The 20,913-nt window shown below is 38.1% G+C and overlaps 1 protein-coding gene across 3 annotated transcripts in view; it reads right to left on the bottom strand.

The window, feature by feature from the left end:
- Positions 1–20,913, bottom strand: part of THSD4 (thrombospondin type 1 domain containing 4) — a 946,642-nt gene that overhangs the window by 9,154 nt on the left and 916,575 nt on the right. For 2 of the 3 annotated variants that reach the window (XM_072615563.1, XM_072615573.1), the window contains 2 exons: positions 5,447–5,626; positions 407–551 (listed from right to left, as the gene is read on the bottom strand). In XM_072615563.1, coding sequence (XP_072471664.1) covers positions 407–551; positions 5,447–5,626 — 325 coding nt within the window. Of the gene's footprint in view, positions 1–406; positions 552–5,446; positions 5,627–16,024; positions 16,091–20,913 lie in introns of those variants that run through there. The other variant, XM_072615569.1, reaches the window with a different exon arrangement.

The raw sequence follows: 20,913 nt of genomic DNA, 5'->3' as shown, positions 1-20,913 counted from the left end.
AATCTGTCTTTGCTTTTTTCTTTTTTTTGCATTCAGAAGAGCAGCTATAGAGGGCAAATCTTGGGAGTACACATAGGTGATGATTACCTAAACACTATCTCCCTATCAGCTTACTGAGACTTGGGGTTCCCATCATTAAAATTATTATTGGAGTAGACAAAAAAAAACCCAAAACAAAAAAACAACACATTGTCTCCAGAAGGCTTCCATTATAATGTATGCATATGCCTCAGAAGAGCCCATTTAAAGCCTATTTTCCTAGGTTTATTTACCAGGTTCAGGCCTGTGACATCTAGACCCAGCTTTTCTCTCTTCTTAATAGAAGATCTGATAATACTTAAGGTACCTGAATACTTTCTCCTCTTGATGGAAGACTGGAGTTCAAATACCAGGATTTCCAACTTACCAATTTCAGGGATACAGTCCTGAGGATTGCAAGATTCTTTCTCTTCTGGTTTATACTGAGGATCACAGTGATTACTTGGGGTCATGTCATCTGATAGACATCGTACCTCTCGTACTCGGAATCCACCTTGGCAACTTTTGGAGCACTAGAAGGAATGAAGGATGATAGAAGTTAGGAACTCACAGCTTTAAGGAGTTTGTTGTCTCTAGAATACTTGGGAGGGAGGGGGAAGCTAGCTAGTTTATAGTTTTTCTTTAGTGCGTGTGTGTGTGAACTGCTTTTTGTTTTTTAATCTTATAGTACTTTGGACACAAAAGCTGCTAAATAAATGTTAAATTAAATTGTTGACTTGAATGTGTGTGTGTTTGCGTGCACATGCTACGTTCATCAATGCGGAAAAAAAAATACATGCATAATGAAATGTTTCCACGGGGTCATACTTAAGCAGATAAACATTGTTTGCTAATTCTCTTTGGTTTCCTGGGAACTTAGGTAGCAGTTACAAGAAGAAAATGCATTCCACTCTGTATACCTTATATGTCTGTTCTTAGAGGAAGAAAAGTATATGGGAAAATCACCTTATTTATATCCTCATTGATTTGTGCTTATAGGAAGCTTTTTTTAAAATTCAGAACAAGGGGGGCAGAGCCAAGATGACAGAGTAGAAAGATACACATATGCGGGCTCTCCCCACACAGCCTATAAAATACCTATAGAGAGGGACTCTCAACAAATTCTGGAGCAGCAGAAGTGGAGAACAACAGAGTGGAGGAGATTTCCAGCCCAGGGTGACCTGAAAGGCCCATGAGAAACGTCCCCAGCATAGCCTGGGCCAAGCTCCCGAACAGCCCTCGGGGGCGGACTCTCCAGTCTCAGTAGCAGGTTCGAAGATTCCCTCAACCCACAGGTGCCAAAGGTCAGTGACAGGGTTTTTTCAGCTGGCCAGGAAGGGAGAAGGGCCTTCTCATAGCTCTGGCCTTAGGCAGCGGCCACAGAGGCCACATCAGGCAGGCGGCAGCAGTTCCCACAGCAGCCCCTACAGCAGCCAGCATCCATTGTTGGATCGTGAAAACCCTGGGGGCACTGAGCAGCCCATTCTTACCTCAGCCCTGTGTAGAGGCCCTGAAGGAGCTGATCTTTATCTCACACTGAATGGCAGCCTTGCCCAAGCAGCTTATCTGAATCCCAGCCTCCTAGTGCTGGTTTAGTGGAAGTGGAGGCCAGATGACTATGGAGAGGAAACTGCTAAGATTCTGGGCACAAAAATCTCTTTCTGCTCCCAGACCAGTGTACATGCTTGATTGTGTCACTTTGGAGGAACTGGGATCTTACAGATTCCCAGAGTATACCCTACTCTTGACAAAGGACCCAAAAGTCAAGTAACTGGTTGGGAAAATGCCCCAAAAAAGGAAAAAAAAATAAGACTATAGAAGGTTACTTTCTTGGTGAACACGTATCTTCTCCCATCCTTTCAGATGAGGAAGAACAAGGCTTACCATCAGAGAAAGACATAAAAGTCAAGGCTTCTGTATCCCAAACATCCAAAATAAATATTCAATGGTCTCAGGCCATGGAAGAGCTCAAAAAAGATTTTGAAAATCAAGTAAGAGAGGTGGAGGAAAAATTTAGAAGAGAAATGAGAGAGATGCAAAAAAGCATGAAAAACGGGTCAACACCTTGCTAAAGGAGACCCAAAAAAATGCTGAAGAAAATAAAATTCACAACAAATGTTCATGGCTAAAGCAAGCCTCCACCCAGTAGCAACTTGCTTAAGTTGCAGACACCATAGTTGGCTTGGAAAAGTCTCAGAAACAGGGATTCTTAACCTTTTGTTGTGGGCCAAGGCCCCCTTTGTCAGTTTGATGAAGTCTATGGACCCCTGAAATCTATCCAAAGACTCCAACTGTGGACCTTAGGTAAAAAACCCTTACTCTATCAACCCAGTATATATCTGCAACAGACAGGGCCACCTACTCTATGAGATAGTTCAGTGATCATAGGAACAGTGAAATCCTATCAGCATTCATTCTCACCTTCTGCTTTTGAACATAATATATATTCCATGACTTTTTCCAGAGGTCAGACAAATAACAGAATTTAGAGTTGCAAGGGACCTTCAAGATACAGACTAATTTATCTCAGCTTATAGATGAGGAAATAATCTCAGAAAGGGAAATTGAATTGGCCAAGGTCATACAGGCAAATGGAACAGATGAAATTTGAACTCAGATCTTATAATTCCAAATCCAATTTTCATTCTGACTAGCATCAGAAACTCATATTAAAAGGAAAAGTTCAAAAGAAATGATCTTGGATCAGTAGGATCAATTAATTCAATAAAACCATAAGAAAGTGTGGGGACAACTACACATTTTTTAAACACAAGCCAATTCAACTTTGGTAAAATGTTTTTTAGGGTAAATGTATAGGTTACTAACCCATGGCTCATCCAATTCAACCAAAAAGAAAATTCATCAGTGTACTTCTTTGGCACTGTTGAGCTCATATGACTATTTTAGCAAAAATAGTTAAATTACTTAAAACAATTATAAAGAGATATATCCCATCAGCTAGGGAGTATTTAAATGATTTAGATTTATCTGTCTATGGACTTAATGTTTAAAAAAAATCAAAACACTGGAATTGGAACACTGATATTGACTTTCATCTCTGCTACTTAAGGATTGCAAAATATTTTACACATTGTATCTCATTTGATCCTTATAGCAATGCTGTGAGATTATTATCTTTTTTGCAGATGAAAAAATAAGGGTAAGTGCCCCAAATTTTACGACAGTATAAGAGAGTTTTTTGAACTCAGGTGTTACTGACTTCAATCTCAGAACTCTACCTGCTAGACTACATGTTTGCCTAAGTTATTTAACTTCTCCAGACTTCTGTAGGGAGTTGGACCACATGTCTTCTGAGGTCTTCTCAGCTCTAATTCCCTGCACAATCAGTCAACATAGGAATTGAGGATGGCTGCACATATCATATCTAAGGTCCCTCAGGCTAATGCCCATTGTGTGTGGATAGGGATTGCTGCCAACTTCAGGGTTTTCTGTCTTCAACACATCCCTGCTTTCCTTAACACTGCACTGCAGACCTGTCAATCATGAATGCATTTGAATCATTTGAGAACCTATCTATATTTTTGGCCTCTATTAACTCATGAGCATATGGAGCTCCATTAAGTTTATGACTCTTATGTTAAAGCAATCCTTCCTTTTATTTTGCCCTAAACTTAGCTTTCTTTAAACTTCAAAGGTATCATGGAAAGGAAAAATAATCTCTGCTTACCTGGTCCATTTTCTTAAAGAAGAGAATGATCATGTACCATTTTTGCCTTTGTCTCTCCAGTCTAAAGAGTTCTAGTTATTTAAACCTACATTCATTTGGGACTCCCCCCATTCCCTTTGAGTTCCCCTTCCTCCAGATTCTCTCTAGTTCAAATATGTCTCATTCTTAAAGTCTAATGACCAAAATTGCATATAGTATTCTGCATATAAATGCCTCGTGAGAATTGTGTGCCTGTAAATATCTTTGCATGCACTAAATCCTAAATTAGTCATTCTGGAACCCAGGATAAGTAGCATATAAGGTGCCTGCAAAACTGTGATGCAGGGATGGGGAGTACAGAAGACTATAGAGAGAGGCCTCAGACTCCAACACATGAGTTTCTTGAGAAGAGCAGAGATTGAACTAATTTATTATAAATCTCTTGGCTGACAAGTCTAAATACATTAAGTACCATAGTGGAAGACCCCGTGGGACTGTTCAAACCCACTTCTGGGAGAAGAGCAAAGTAGGGTGAGAATGGGTAAGAACTCACCTGAGATATGGTTATCAGGAGAAAGCATGCCATCTGATGACTTTCTGTTTTTTTCAGCAGTTATTTGTGTTAATTAAGGCTAAGCTTAGCCACTTCTCCTAGCTGGAGAAATATAAAAGCTGTCCTCATCTTATTAATCTTAGTGCTTTGGAGTAAAGCCTGAGTAGCCCCTATCTTAGTTCCAGCCCTAACATGTGCAATGTTGCAAATATTTTCTGCTTTGTTTGAAACAACCTTTCGGATAATCCTAAATATCTGGCTGGTCACAGCAGCACTCTTCAAACATCTATCAGGTCTTTCTTTATCCTAGATTATAACTGATCTTTCTGAGTCCTTCATTCTATAAGTATAGTTTGGGTCAGGACTATGTTCACCAAAGTTCTTACATTCCCCTGTATCGAGGCTCTGTCATTTGGTTGCCACACACACATCCTGGGCCAGCTCTTCCTTCAGTTTTTATCTCCATTGGCTCAGACCTCACAAGTTTTTCTCATTGTATTCTCTGTTAACCAGGTGGCTGAACAACAATGTTGTTTCTGCTTCCTTAAAGCACCTTGTAAATATTAACATCATCAAATTCCATTTCTCAGAAGGAGAAAAAATTTCCCTCACATCAAACACATAGCTTTCAGTCTGCTTCTGGGCTGATGTGTTAAATATTTGAAGGAATGTTACTGAGTGGGGCAAATGCAATATTTGGCAACTGGCTTCTCAGAAACTTTTCCAGTATGTAATGTAAGTTCCCTGAGAAGCCCTGAGATTGACCTCATTGATTATAAATCCCTTGGCCAGCAGACTTCTGTTTCAGTAACTTCACAGATTAAATATCTGGATATCCATTTTCTACCTTCCTGAGCTGGGCAGGTTGACTTCTCCAAGACCTCATACATGTCTACACAGTGTATTTCCTTAAGGTAGATGGATATTTGGAGAAAATGTTTGAAAATGTTTTCCTCCATCTGCACAAATGAAATGACTCAATGTTTTTTTTTAATTAGCATTTTCCCCTGAATCCCATTTAAATAGCAGTCCACACTATGATTTCAAGATTTCAGAAATTGGGATCGTCGTATCTCTGGTTTTTACACCTGACTGATCCAGGCACACGATATAGCATAGATTCTTCTAGGGGAGTTATGTAACATGGGGAGACAGGAAAATACTTATTCATGAAAAGTATAAATAGCATTAATTAGACAATGACTTACCACACTCCATTCTGTACTAAACCACTTGGCACCACAGGGTTTGAGGTAGCAGGATTGCTGACTGGGAGGTTTTTCTAAGAACGAACATTCATGTGGATCCAACACATCGAAGGTATCTGGATTCTTCCTGATACAAATCACTTCCCTCTGTTGTGTTCCTCTTCCACATTCAATTGAACACTACAAAAGGAACGAGTACCATAGGATGAGAAGCATTGGGTAAGATCATTAAACAAATATCATTTGTAGGGGGTGGGTAAGCTTCTCCACCAAAGGCTACATAAGAGGAAAAGCCTTAAAGTGCAACATCATCCTTATCTTCATCATCACCACAATCAACATCACCTCTACCATTTATATAGCACCTTAAAATTTACAAAGCACTTTAGAAATATAATCTCATTTTGTCCTCAAAACTCTGGGAGGTAGGTGCTATCATTATCCCCCTTTTTCAGATCAAGAAACTGAGGCAGGCAGAAGTTAAGTGATTTTCCTGAGGTCTTACAGCTAGTAAATATCTGAGGCTATATTTGAACTCAGATTTTCCTATCCAGTGAACTATCCACTGCACCACCTAGTTAAATTAAGAGTTGGTTTAGAATAAGGAATAAGTCCTACCAAGATAACTATCAAAGATACAAGTTGGTGAGTCCAAGGGAATGTTGGAAGTTCCTTCACCTGTGTGCATAAGGAACGCATGCTGGGATTCAGGCAAAGAGGAGGAGGGGAGTAAGAGACCGTGGAAATTTTTCATCAGTTCAGTCAAACATCCTTGGAGGAGGGAAGCAAACCAAAGAAAACAAGGAGTGGGCAGAGGAGAGTGAGGAACCTGGTGGGGAAGAAGGAGCTATCTCCTGCACCAGCTGGCCTGGTGATAGAGATCAGAACTGTACAGCCCTGGAAAGCTTATCTAGTTTTTTGTGTTGTTTAAAAAATTTTAATTTAGAGACAATAACATGGTTCTAAACAGAAAATACTCTATTGATCCACACTTTAAATTAAAAACAGGGAAAATAAAACACATTTAATCAATACAACAATCAATACAAAAATAACTTTTATATTTTGATTTGAGAATTAAGAGAGAGAAAGTCAGACAGAGGAAGGAAACAGAAACTCAAGAAGGAAAGAGACAAAAAGAAATGAATAGTTAGATGCACAGAGAAGGCAGAACAGAGACACAGAGACCTGTACATCTGGAAAAGAAACATCCATACCCGCAGACATATAGGAAGATTAATATGAATTGGCAGCTTTATCTTGTGCTTTTTAGGAAACTGTCAACAAAAGACAGGTATTTCTTTCTCCAAAGTATAGATATATAGATTGGGATATCAGTTCTTGGTACCTGGGATCAGAGGATCATAGATTTTTAATTGTAAGGGATCTTAAAGGTTATCTTGTCCAAATCCCTCATTTTATAGATGGGAAATTGAGACCCAAGATACATAAGTGACTTGCCCAAGGTCACACATAAAATACATGGTAGAGCCAGGATTTGAGCTTAGGTCCTTTGATTCCTGATCCCTCACTTGGGATCAGTTGAAAGGTGGGCCCTCAAATTCATTTAATTTAGAGTCTGAATTAAAAGAATTTGAGGGCCCAATCTTTCATGTAGCCCAAAGTACTTTTCTAGTCTTTATATGAAAATTCCTCATGAATGTGTGTCATGTGTGTTTTATATAATGGTCCAACAAGGATGGTTTGGTGGTGACATTTATTATCAATTCAAGGGGACGAAGACCAATGTATATGTATAACTAGTTTGTAGGCAGTGAGGAATTTGATATATTTGGATCATTTTGGGAATTACAGAAAGAAAAGAGGTCAGGACTGCTAAAGGGATTTTATAGGGCTTCTACAATTGAAAGGGAGAAGCACCCATTGGCAGCAGTGGGGTGGGGTGTTGAAAAAGGCTTCATGTAGAGGATGGATTGGAGTAAGGAGAGATTTGAGGCAGGAAGAGCAATTAGGAGGCTATTAGAATAGTCCAGACTAGAAGTTATGAGAATGTGAATAAGGAAAGTGATGAGAGAAATTTTATGGAAGAAAAAATGACAAGATTGGGCAACTGACTGGATACGTGTGTTGAGTGAGAGTGAAGAGTGGAGAGGGAAGCCAAGGCTGTGAACTGAGGTGACTGAATGGTGATGGTGCTGACAGAAGAGAGGGGAAGTTTGGAAGAGGATGGATTTGGGAGGGGGAAAGGAAGATAAGGAGATTTGTTTTGGACATATTGAGTCTGAAATGCCCATAAGAAACAGTTCACAACGTCTAATAAGTAGTTTAAAGCAGGACTGGAGTGCAGGAGAGAAACTAAGGCTGGACACAGAGATTTGGGAATCATACGGAGATGAAAATTGAAGCCACAGAAACTGGTGGCGAAATCATTTAAAGAAAGTATGGAAAGCAAAGAGAAGAGGCCCCAGATCAAAGCACTGAGGGTATATCCACAGTTAGGGGACTGATGTGGGTGAGGTAAAGAAGCTGAGAAGGAGCATTCATATGGGGAAAAATGATGAGAGAGCATTATCGTAGGAATCCAAAGAGGAGAGAGAAACTAGAGAAAAAGTGGTTGCTAGCCACAATACTACTGGGGCATTATCATAGAAATCCAAAGAGGAGTGTCCAGAGAAAAAGTGGTCACTAGTCACAATGCTTTGAAGAGGAAAAGAAGGTTGCAGGATGAGAAAAGACCATGATATTTGTCAGCTAAAAGATCACTTCTAATTTTGGAGAAAGCATTTTCAGTTGAGTGATGAGGTTGGAACATAGGTTGCAAAGGGTGGAAAAGTGAGAAGAGAAGGAGGAGGAGGTGAGAGTTTAGCTGTGAGAGGCAGGACTCAGTGAAAGATAAGGACAATAGAGTGATGGGATAAAAAAGGTAGAATAAGAGTCTTTTAATGACAAGGGAGACTTAGGCATATTTGTAGGTAGAAAAGAAGGAGCCATTAGTTAAAGTGAGATTGGGGGAGAAAGGTTTGATTGAGGAGCAATCTATTGGAGAAGACAGAAAGTGATAGAATCAAGGTAAGGAGAAGCATTTTCTTAAGGTCAGTCTGGAGGAAAGGAGGAGAGAATTGGGGGATAATGTCAGGGAGCTGTGATATGTAGAGAAGAAAAGGAGAATGAATTCATAGCAAATGGTCTCTATTTCTCAGTAAAGTATGAAGGGAAGGTCTCATCTCTAAGAATAAGACAGAAGAGAGGCGGCTAGGTGACACAGAGGACAAGAGTGCTGGCCCTGGAGTCAGGAGGACCTGAGTTCAAATCTGATCTCAGACATTTAGTAGTTGTGTGACCCTGGGCAAGTCACTTAAGCCCCATTGCCTCAAAAAAATAATGAGGTAGAGGAGAAAGTGGTGAGGGAGGATGGAGGAGAGAAGAGTAAGTTTGGAACTGAAGGTTCTTTCTTCCTCCATCTCTCTGTTTTCTCATTCCCACTCATGTCAGCCCTATGGCAACCTTCTGTTTCATAATCCCATGCCACCCTGTCTTTCCATTGTGTCTTGGGTGCTCCCTTTCTACTGTTAACAAACTACTTTTCATATTGAACCTGAAATCTTTCCAGATGTTACTTTGCATAAATTTTATCTTTTATTTTCTAGGTATATGTCTCCTCTACCCTAGGGAGTAAGTTCCTTGAGGGCAGGAATCGTTTCCTTTTTATCTTTGTATCCCCAGAGCCTAGTATAGTGTCTTGATTTATAGCCAGAACTTAATGAACTTAATTTTCATTGCATTTAGAGAAGAAACTATGGGCCACTGGGGATGTAGTGGCATTGTTGAAAAGTGCTGGTGAAGGCAGTAATTGAAGCTGAGAAATAAGAAGCTGGGATTCAACTGGAAAAAGAAGACAACATCTGGGAATATTCTCTCTAGGTGAGAAGGACTTCAGCAAGTCTAAGCAATATAAAAAGGCATATTTAACACACCGGTGTCACAATTCATTGTGACATTCACAATTCATGGCAATATTTCTGGTATAGATAGACAAGCCAGTGTCTTCTGCAAGAAAGGGACTGTGTGTTGTTTCTGTGGGCAGGAAGGACATATGTATATGATTGTCCAAAAAAAGCAAACAAAGGGGTCAGGCAAAATTTGGCTGACACCAAAGGTCCAGAGTGAGAGAGCATTTCAAATAGTTAAACTGAATTCTGGGAAACTGCAGATGACAAAGTAGTATTGGTGGACATGGCTAAAAGGGGCTATGAAAGAAGGGAGGGGATAAAATGAAGACCAATTCTAGCTGGAGTACATCAACAAGAATTTATTAAGCAGTTAGATTTTTGGTAAAGAGTACAAAGACAAATAGTCTTGCTCTCAAGGAGCTCTCCATACGTTTACACAACATCTAAATAGCTATATACATTCAAGATATATACATGGTAAGTTAGACACAATCCAAGATGGGAAAACACTAGCCTTAAAGAAGATCATGAAAAACTTCTTGCACAAGGTGGGATTTTAACTGAGACTTGAAGGCTGAAGGAAAATATTAACAGGCTAAGCAAACAAATTATAACTAAGGAGAAGGGTCAAGAAAAGTCAGCCATGGAGAGCAACAGCACTACGAAGGAAAGAAAGGGAGCATTTATGGAGAAGAGAGATATCAGTTCCATTCTAGAAGTAAAATTATGGTTAGAGACAGGAGAAGGAAAAAGGAAGACAAAACTGAAGGCCAGAGAACGAAAAAAGGTAAAAACCAGTGAGACCTGAAAAGAAAAAAAATGTTTTCTGTTTTGGGGAGAAGAAAGTTAAAAGAACACAGCTTAATTGACTTTGTGGATAGGGGATTGACAGGACTGAGCAGAAGAGGAAATGTCATCTTTTGTGGTAGCAGGTCGTCCTAAGGCCCCTAAGTATTTTGGATGAGTTCTGAGAAACCGGAGGCTGTGGTATATATGATGAGATATTCTTGTTTAGATCATATAGTGGAAAGAGCAGAAGTTAATTTCGTTTATCAGGGAGATGTGAGAGAGGGATAAGTTTGGATAAGAAGTCAGTGTGAATGAGAACCAAAAAATCTTGGTTCTGGTCTCAATTATGCCATCTAGTTGTATGACCTTGGACAAAGCACTTAATAGGAATTTAATTTATTCATTAAAAATAAGATAAAAGGGGTTGGTTAGATTAGATGGTTACTAAGGGTTTTTTTCTATATCAAAAAGTTTATGATTGTACAAATGTGATGAGGAAAAAGTCAAGGAGAGAGAAGACCTGTTCTTTGTACAGGATGCCATGGTCCTGGGAAATAATGCCAAAGAGGGAAGAAGTAACAAAAGTACTACCAATAATTGAGTAAAGATTACAGTTATAGGACTCAGAAAGCATTATTTATCCCAACAGAAAATAGAAACATTAATAGAAACAAAGGAGATAAGGCAGAAATAGCAAAACAAATAAACAGAAATAAAAAAGCAAATGAGACTACCCAGAGAAGATGAAGGATAGAAGAGATAAGTAGGTGAAAATAAAAATATTGCCAATTGTAACATGAACGACAGAGAAAAGATTAATTTGAAGGACAAGATGGACAAATTTTTTAAAATCCTAGAAAAAAATATAGTACAATGATTATTTTGGAAAATAAATAGTACCACTGAGGGGAAATGAGTCTTTGGTGATTTGGAAAAAGTCTAGTGATTTGCAAGTTCTGGGTAGGAGACAGGACTCGGACACAGATAATTGTTTTAAGTTCTTAATTATAGTTATATGCTGTGCCACTGGACAAGAAAGGATACAATGAGATGGAAATAGTTTTGCATGTGTAGCGCATAAAAAGAATCAGATTTGTTTTCTTGGATGATGGCTTTATGATGCTTGACTGATGTTTTTCCGGAATAAGATGAAATGCATTTTATGAAGCCTTAAGAGGACTTTTGTCAGAATATTTGGCAATCTGATTGAGGTGATTTTAAACTGAAGTTTGCGAAGGGAGAAAAAATTCCTTGATAAAATTGTAAAACTGGGTATCATGGAGGACAATTCATGCAACAAGAAAGAAATAGCAATAATGAAAGAGAATGTAAGTACCTCTCAGTGGAAAGTAACAAGGAAGAATATTGGGAATTGTAGATATGACCATGGAAAACTATATACCAAGGAACAGAATATGAATAACAAGAGTGAATATTAAATTTAACTACATAGGTTTCATTTAAGATTTGACAGGATAATGGAAGGCAATAACTCCAATTAAAGGAGTTGGATATTTGTGTATTTTAAAAAAGGCATCCTCCTGGATTAAAAGATAAGATGTTATCATGAAAATACATGCTGAGAAGAGGTGATGGGCTGGTCATGGGGCAAGAGATTACAAATAAATAGGAGAGTATCCCACTGGTCTCTTTGCATATGTTGGGAGAAATGAAGAATTTCTGGATTCTTTTTGGGTAAACTTATAGGAGGATATGGACAAGAATGGACTGTGATACACATCATTGGGCAGAACAGCCAAATATATGACATCACAAATAAATTGGTGTTTACTCCAATAATTAAATCCATGAACCTGAGGAGAAATTTACAGAGAAGTATATGGGGGCAAGAAAAATTGAAACAGAGTGCATATCACTGTGGAATATGCTTAAAATCGCCCAATTATGGGCATGAGAATATCGATTGAGAAGAGAATGTGGATGAAGCCTTTCTTACTATTAATTTCAAAATTGTCACAAAGGCCAGATGTAAGAGTCATAAGGGACTATGGCTATCCAGGTAATTACTGTCTTATCCTTAACACATGGTGAAAGTAGATAAGGTGATGAATTCTTGACTTGCCTTAGCGGCAGTTTCCTCTTCTGGAAGACAGAGAAAACAGAAGAATTGCTACTCTGGTTTTAATTCTGCCCAACATGGCAGAAATATCAGGAGACATTTCTTACATGTGACAACATAAACTGACAGGGACCTTGGTAAAAAGTGACCATATATCATTTCAGGATTCATGACAGTAACGGAGAATTCTGGCAAAGTCAACTATGTGACTTTACTTTTCAGGAAAGCAGATCTTTCTTTTATACATGTATATACATATACATGTGTTTCCATTATAAATTTATGTACCACAAAAAAGAAAAAAAGAGCCTAATAAATATTACATTCTGTATCACTCTAAATTCCTTCTGATCTTTGTTAATGTGCATATATACATGTATTTGTGATTGCAAACACATATGTACCTACTTTCAAACTTAACAGCATTTCTACTTGTTGATTTCCATACTTTTTTCCAGTTCAGTATCTATCAGTATATCATCTTATTAACATCCACAGCAGCATGGCAAAGTGGCTAGAGAGCCAGGAAGTTGTAGGTTTAAGACCTGCCTCTGCCACATACAAGTTATTTCATCCTGGGTATTTCACTAAAGCCCTCAGGACTCTAGGTCAGAGTTATCAAACTGGAGGCCCAAGGGCCTAAGGTACCTGTAAAATTCTGGTGTGCAGTTTGAACCAGATTAAAATATAGTTGGAAATGATTGACAAGATAAAGAAAGATTCATTAAAACATAGATAATGTTAACTTGTGGTTTTCTAAGTGAATATGTGGCAAGAATCTGTTTCTATTTGAGTTCGACAGCACTGCAACTAGGTAATTGTCTAATATAGGGATTCTTAATCTTTTCTTCCTTATATCATGGGTCCCTCTGGCAATCTATTGAATTCTATGGACTCCTCAGAATAATTTTTAAAATGCTTAAAATAAAATGGATAGGACTACAAAAGAAACCAATTATATTGAAATGGAATCATCAAAAATGTTTTGGTTTTTTTTTAGTTGCAGAGGAGGTGCTGATTTGCATTGATAATGGGAATTGCCTCACCAGGGATTCTTCTTTATCAGTACTATCACAGTACTGGTCCCCTATCCTTATCCTAATATAAATGTAGTTTACTTGGCCATTTTCTTCTTGCTGAGAATTTGGAAAATTTTCAATTTTTGCAGATTGTAAAAAGTTCTAGAAAAATATTTCAGAGACTTAATGGGGAAAAATACAAACAATCTCTTAACAGGCAGGGATTCTAAAGTGTAATATGATTGAGAAAGGCTGGAATAATCTAAAACACATGAAATTTTGACTATACTAACACAAGTAAAAAAGAAAAGAAGAAAAAAAGGTGTCAGTATGGCTGCACAGGGAGCTCTCTGATGAACTGATATTAGATAAAAGTTAAAGCACATAACCAAAGAAGATCATAAGACTGACATGAATCTGTTTTTTTTTAAATATGCCAAAACCTGGAGTCCAGAAAACAGATGCCACTTGCAAAAAAAAAATGCTAAAAACAAAAATGGCTTTGTAGATATATACTACATAAAATGAAGAAGGGGTGGATGGGCCCCTTCCTTAGAGTAGATGAATGACAAGAAAGAAAGCAAAACCATTCCATTTTGATGCTGCTTTTTCTTATCAAGAAGAAATGTTTAGTGATAAAAATGAGATAAACCCATTAAAAGAGAATTGAAACTCAAGATGAAAGAGATAGTAAGAGAAGCTACAGGAGATGCGTTAATTGAATTCAAGATTCGAGTCCCAGATTAATTATATTCCTTGGCACTGAAGAAAGTGGAGATTTGATTCCAGAATCAATGTTCATATATTTTAAGAAAAAATGAGGAAGGTGTTAAGTCACAAAAAAACTGGAGGAAGTATAGTATATATGAATAACTAAATATGTATTACAATTATTTTTAAATGGAAGAGGGGGGAGGGAAAATTTCAGAAACAATAGCCCTTAGTTTGTTTCTCAGGAAAATTTCAGAATGGACTCTAAAAGACAAGGTTTATGAGAAAATTGGGGAAAAAATAGGTGGGTAATGACTAAGAGTTATTATGCATTCACTAAGAATAAATCTGGCCAAACCCCATTCTTTCCTCCCACCCTTTTAAAAATATGGTTTACAGACTGCTTAGTCATTGGAGTAGTTTCAAAATAGTATGACTCAATTTTAGTATGGCATCAGACAATTTCTCTCATATGATCCTTATAAGAACTCTATAAGTTTCTTCATGCTTAATTTATACCCATATTAAAAATGAGGAAATCGAGGCTCAGGGAAGTTGTGACTTGCTGATGATCACAAAGTTGATAAAAATCAAAGCACATGTTTGAATATGGGCCTTTTTTGACATGAAGTATAACACTTACTCTTTCCATTACACTAAGATGACTCTCTTTGACTTTCCTTATGGATATGATTGAAAAATGTCAACTGGATGATAGTGTAATTATGTGATTGAAATTCCTTTCCCTGAGAACTTTTCAAAGATTGGCTACCTCACCTATTTTTTTCTCAGAGAAAAAAGTAATCTTGCATGATGAGGAAGATTGTACATATTTTATGAAAGAAAATGTAGATGTAGGGGGTGGAAGATTTTGAGAGCTAAGAAGCATGTAGAAATTATGGACATAGTACTAAAAGTCTTGGCTTGGAGTACATATACTGGCTCTTCTGCTTCTTAGCTGTGTAATCTCAGACAAGCCAATTATCATATCTGATCCCCAGGTCATTTGTAAAATAATGGAGTTGAACTAGAATCAATAGTATCAAACACAAATGGAAATAGATCCCAGCAGGTTGCATATTGGCTTGTTAAGTCATTCAGTTCTGTCCAACTCTTTGTGACTCCACGGACTTTGTCCATGGGTTTTCTTGGCAAGGATAACTGGAGTGGTTTGCCATTTCCTTCTCCAATATGTCCTTATGTTACAGATGAGGAACTGACGCAAACAGGGGTTAAGTGACTCGTCCAGGATCACATACCTAATAAGTGTCTGAGGTCAAATTTGAACTCAGATCTTCCTGATTCCATGTCAAGTGCTCTTTCCAATGAGTTGCTTAGCGGTCCCCAGATATTGGCTTAGAAAACTTCAAATCAACATTATCTATGTTGTATTGCATTATTTGTTTATTTTGTTAAACATTTCCCAATTACATTTTAATTTGATTCCAGGAGTATTACGGGTAATAGGTACAAGTCTGACACCTTTAAACTAGATGACCTATAAGGTGTCTTCCAGTACCAGGTACTATTATAAAAAGAAAGAAATGATTTGAGAATGAAAATCACAGACTAAGATTTATGCAATATGAACAAGCCTAAGTAGAAAGTACACAGAAGATTGCTTTCACAGCTGAATTTTATAAGACTCTTAAGAGCCATTTAAGTAAATTCTGGCAACTGTGTTTAATAAAATATTGAGAAATGACCAAGTGAAGAAATGGCTTTATATCTCTATTTATAGCTCCTGTTATGGTCTGTTTAAATGCATTTAAAAAATTATGTCCTGGGGAAAAGAGTACAATGCCTTTAAAGGGTTGCTGTATGTGTCAGAGAAAAAACTATAAACACTATGGGATACCAAGAGTTGTTAATAAAAGTGCTAGTTTTTTTCAGGATGTAAAAACAAATTAATCAGTAAACCTTTAGCAGCTACATAATATGGAAGAAAGTTAGACTGCACGAGTTTCTTGGAGAAGCCGCAGATCGAGACATCCCTGTTCCCTCCGTCCATCACTCCTGTTCTGACATCACCTTTCTTCCTCCAGTCATGAGCCTATCTACCACTCACCAGTTCAACTATACAAGTCTTCTATACTTGACTCTCTTGTCTCCTTGTTCTGTAACCATCTATGTCCTGTCAATAGTAGTGGTAATAATAATGATTTACATTAATACAATGCTTTAAGGTTTGCAAAGCACTTTATAAATATTCTCTTCTTAGATCCTCACAATAACCCTGGGGGGTAGGTGCTATGTATTCCCATTTTACAGATGTGGAAATTGAGGTTTAGAGAGCTCAAGTGACTTGCTCATGATCACATAGATGGCAAGTATCTGAGGCAGGATTTGTAGTCCACCATTCTGTCTACTACTTTACCCAGCACCATCTGCTTTCTCTCGTGACACTCCATCTCTGGTCTCCATGTCTTTTTACTAGCTGTCCTTTATGTCTGGAATGCTCCACCTCTTAACCCTTTCTCTTAGTTTTCCTAACTTTATTCAAGACTAAAATTCTATGCCTTCTAGGAGGCCTTTTCCAGTTGTCTCCCCATCTCCCACCCCAACCCAAGTTGCTAATGGCCTTTCTTCTCTGAAAGTCTTCATTCTATTCAGCATGCATCATGTATCTACCTAGTCGTTTACATGTTTTCTCCCCTGTTACAATGCAAGCCCCTTCAGGGCAGGGAAGGTTTTTGCTTGAGATTTACTCCTTCCTCAATTCTACCTTATTGAATCTTCTTTCAAGGCTCAACTCAAGTACCATCTTCTAGATGAAACCTTTCTTGGATCATCTCTCCTCCTGGCCCCTGAATCATTATTTTGTGCTCTAGCCCTCCTTCAAATCCCTTGTGCTATAGTTTCGTGCATACATATTGCATCCTCCATCTCAGTCCAGTCCCTGGACAAGTAGGACATTGAAACTCCTTAAAAGCAGGGACTATTTTTTTCTTTGTATCCCTACTGAGTATCATAATGCTTTTCACACAAGAGGAACTCAATAAATTAACAAATGTTTGTAGAATCAAATTGATAAATAGCTATGGCATTTTGCCACAGTTTGATAGCACTTACCTTTCTCATTTATCTTTGTTAAGAGAAGAGAGGATGAAAGCAAAAACTTGGTCACAGAAGAAGCCAAATGGTTGTTTGGGGGAGTAAGGAAGACCAACTAAGGTCAACACTATCATTTAACTAACAGCCAGTGAAAGGTGTCTGGGAAGGGAAAAGGATCAAATGCTGGAAGGAACTTGTCAGCAAAAGCTTGGGACACAAGTTTGATCAAGGGTCATGGAGCCTTAGATGAATCCCATGACATTCTAGCTTTGGAATAGGAGATTTAGAGTGTATTATTATAGCTACTCAAGCCTGAGGAAAATCAAGATTAGATAATACAGTCATCCATTAATGAATGAGGCATCTCATTGTGGTTAAGTGTCTACATCTACTCTTCAATCAACTCAATTAGTGATATATAGATAACTAAAAGTTACATTTTATTTTTTTAAAAATACACATACAATTGAGCAGAAACCATACCTGTAGGGAAGCCTAGCTGTTTGGACCCTGAGGCTATAAAGAAAAGTTGCACTCCTCCATCCACATGGTGGAAAGATGCCTTATCAGGACAGGTTCAGCATGTACCAGAAGATAAATAGCCTTATGAATTTTGGCTTCGCAAACCAGAAGTGTTAAAACATACAGCTGCATACCATCATACCAACCTTACTTATCCAAGTGGCTATGCAGCCAACAGTCAAAATAGAGAGATCCCTCTAGTTTTGGTGGGCATGAAGGCAGACTCAAAACCATAAATGGCTAAAGTCATTCTTCTGCATTCCATTTCAATCAATGAATGACTGAAAATCTAGAGTCCTTGCTCACTGTCACCTGACATACTTGAGAGACAATGGTGTGAGTGAAGTCTAGTTATTAGGATGGCTAATAACTCAAGACCTCACAAAGTACTATAGATAATATATGGGAATGTCAATGCAGATATAATACAGAATAGTTCAATAGGTGTTCAATAGATTACGTTCATTTCTGAGGGAGAGGGAAGAAGTGAAATGACATAAATAACATGATAGGGTCATATTGCTTTTCCATCAATGGCTATTATAAAAGCATTGGGAACAGTCACCCTATGAACATACCCAATTTCTTTTTTTTTCATTTACAGGAGAAGTCTAATTTAGAATAGATTTGTCACTCATCTCACAGTTATAGAATCTTAAAACTGGAAGAGAAATTCTCTGACATCATCTGATCCTAATCTCCAAATTTACAGAGATGGAAACTGAGACTCAAAGAGGTAGAAGACAATATTTGGAGACAGTGCTTAGCACAGGGCCTGGCATATAGTAGGCACTTAATAAGTCCTTGTTCTGTTCTAACTTCTTACTCTGCGTCATTGTGGTTTGGAGGTGACTCTATGTCCTTAAAAGTTATACCAGGGGAGTATATGCTCTGATAAATACTATCAAGATGGATAACCTTTAAGTATACACTCAACCTATAGATATACATAGACTGGCAGTTATTTTCTCCTATTCACAATCCCAGAGGAAGGAGAAAAAGCTGAACTTAATTGGAGCAAACACCATCTCAAAAGCAAATGGGCAGGCTGCCTCTGCCTGGCACTTGAAGCCTCTTCTGGCTAGGATTATTCCTGACTGAAATGGAAAATTACAGTGGGGTCAGATGGGCAAGAACTGGTTCAAGCTGCACCTGTGAAAGAGGTGGTAGAATTTAGTGTTGTTAGTACAGATGCCAGACAAAGAGCCTAGTGGGAAACATGTCCTAGACCTGTGAGACCCTCTGAGAAGGGGACAGTCAGCAGGAAGGTGGGGGGAATTTTCCACCTGTTCTTGGCAATGTAGACAGACAACCCAGGTGGCTTTTCTGGCTTAAGTAATTAGAAAATTCTCATCAGTGTGTCACAGCAGCAATTCCAGCTGTGGGCTCAGAATGGAGACTTTGAACAAAGGCAATGGATTATATGCATCATGAACAATGATGCACTGTACTTACTATGAATACTTGTAGCATGGTGAAACAGCTGGCAACAAGAGAAGAGGATAGGAGGATAGAGGTTTGACTTCTGGGCACCAGGTGGCCTTGGGGTGCAAAGTACAGCAGGTCCATTCTCATTTCCCCAGCCTGTTTCTGGCCTCAGCTCAGGTCAAAAGGGGCTTAGGCTGACCAAGGCCACTAACTCCCAAAAGCACTGGAGAGAAAAGGATTTTCTAGGAACATAGGATTTATAGCTGGAAGGAACCTGTCTTTGAAAGGCTACAGAAGTTAGTGGTGACATGCAATCAATGTCAAAACACTTAAGAGAGCAACACCACAAGCACGTTATTATTGGATATCCAAAAGGGAATGTCAACCTTAGTTAGGTGTGAATGCAACACAGGAGAGTCTCACAAGCTTTTTTCTCTTCTCTCCCTTTCAACGCATTCTTCATCTCTAAAGTGAGGAAGGCTGGACTAGGAGATCCACACGTTCTTTTTCACCTCCACGTTTATGATACACACTCATGAAGCATCTATGGTTTGAAGACCACTCTCACAGATGTTAGAGTTAGATGGGGAATGACACAAGGTTTAGAAACATTTGGTCCCTGATCCAAATGGAACTTATAGTCTAATATGATGTAAAATGTACTTTTGAGGGAAGGGTAGAGAGGGTGAAGTCTCTATGAGTGCATCCACCCTGGGAAGTCACAGGCACTTCTATCCATGCAAATTAACAATTTTCTTTTATTTACAGTCTTAAAGAGTTATCTGGGGGCCCTGAAAAGTTAAGTGACTTGCCCAGAGTTACACAGCTGGTATGCTTTAAAGGCAGGACTCAAAATCATTTCTTCCTTCTTCCTGATTATATCGTGATTAGTTTCATGGTAGTAGAGGGATGGTGGTACCATGCTGGTTCTCATGAAACGTGCACAGACAGTTGAAATACACAACGATGTATGAGTGCATTTGAGAGGTGTCAGGGAAGTGAGCAAAGTTTAAGGGGAGAGAGGAGTAGATTACTAATGATACGAGGGATCAGAAAAAAGCTTCATAGAGAAGGGGAGTATTGAACTGGACTTTAAAGAATGAGTAAGTATTCAACAAATAGGTAGGAAGACAACATTCTAAACTCAGGGAATATGAACAAAGGTTTGGATCCCAAATGAATCACTGAGAGTAAATCTGGATATAATGCCATCTATAAAACGAGAGGATTGACCTGCTTTTGAGGTCCCTTACTGCTCTAACTCACTGTCAGATCACATCAGTCTTGATGAGAAAACTAAAGCTTAGGAAAGTAGAGTGACCTACTTAAGATCAAGCAACTTGTTAGTGGTATAAGCAGAACTAGAAGTGAGATTTTCTTTACTTCCATCCAGTGTACTGTCCATTACATTATCCTGCATTTTCTCTATGCCTCCCTAAAAGACTTATTGTTTTTGTGCTTTTTACAGATCCAAAGTCATTTAACTAAAGAACATTGAAAAATGTGTTTAACTCTATTGGCATGTAAATTTAATATGCCACGCACAATGAATTTGAAAATAACATTATTAAATAACAATAAAAATTAACTGCCTTTTAAGAATGTCTATTTTTTAAAAAAATAAATGTTAAAATAGTGATAATAATTGCTGAATGTTAAAGAATCTAACAACTATCTCTAGGCTTCTGTCAGTTTATGAGACACAAGAAAATCTGAGAATAGGAGAAGTCATCAATTTTAGAGAAAAATATAGAATGTGATTATGACTCCCCCACTCAAACTTATTAGCAATGCCAGGTAGATAAAGAAAGAACTCATTTTCAGAAGTGACTTAGACTCATTTTCTGACTTTTCTCTATTAGCACTTTTTTGCTTGGTCTGATTATTTTTTTGTAAATCATCTTCCAAATTTTATATGGATAGTGAAGCATAGAGAAGGAATACTAAAAATTA

Source organism: Notamacropus eugenii, chromosome 1 (assembly GCF_028372415.1).
Source record: "Notamacropus eugenii isolate mMacEug1 chromosome 1, mMacEug1.pri_v2, whole genome shotgun sequence".
Lineage (NCBI taxonomy): Eukaryota > Metazoa > Chordata > Mammalia > Diprotodontia > Macropodidae > Notamacropus > Notamacropus eugenii.
This window is presented reverse-complemented; position numbering and strand designations above follow the sequence as displayed.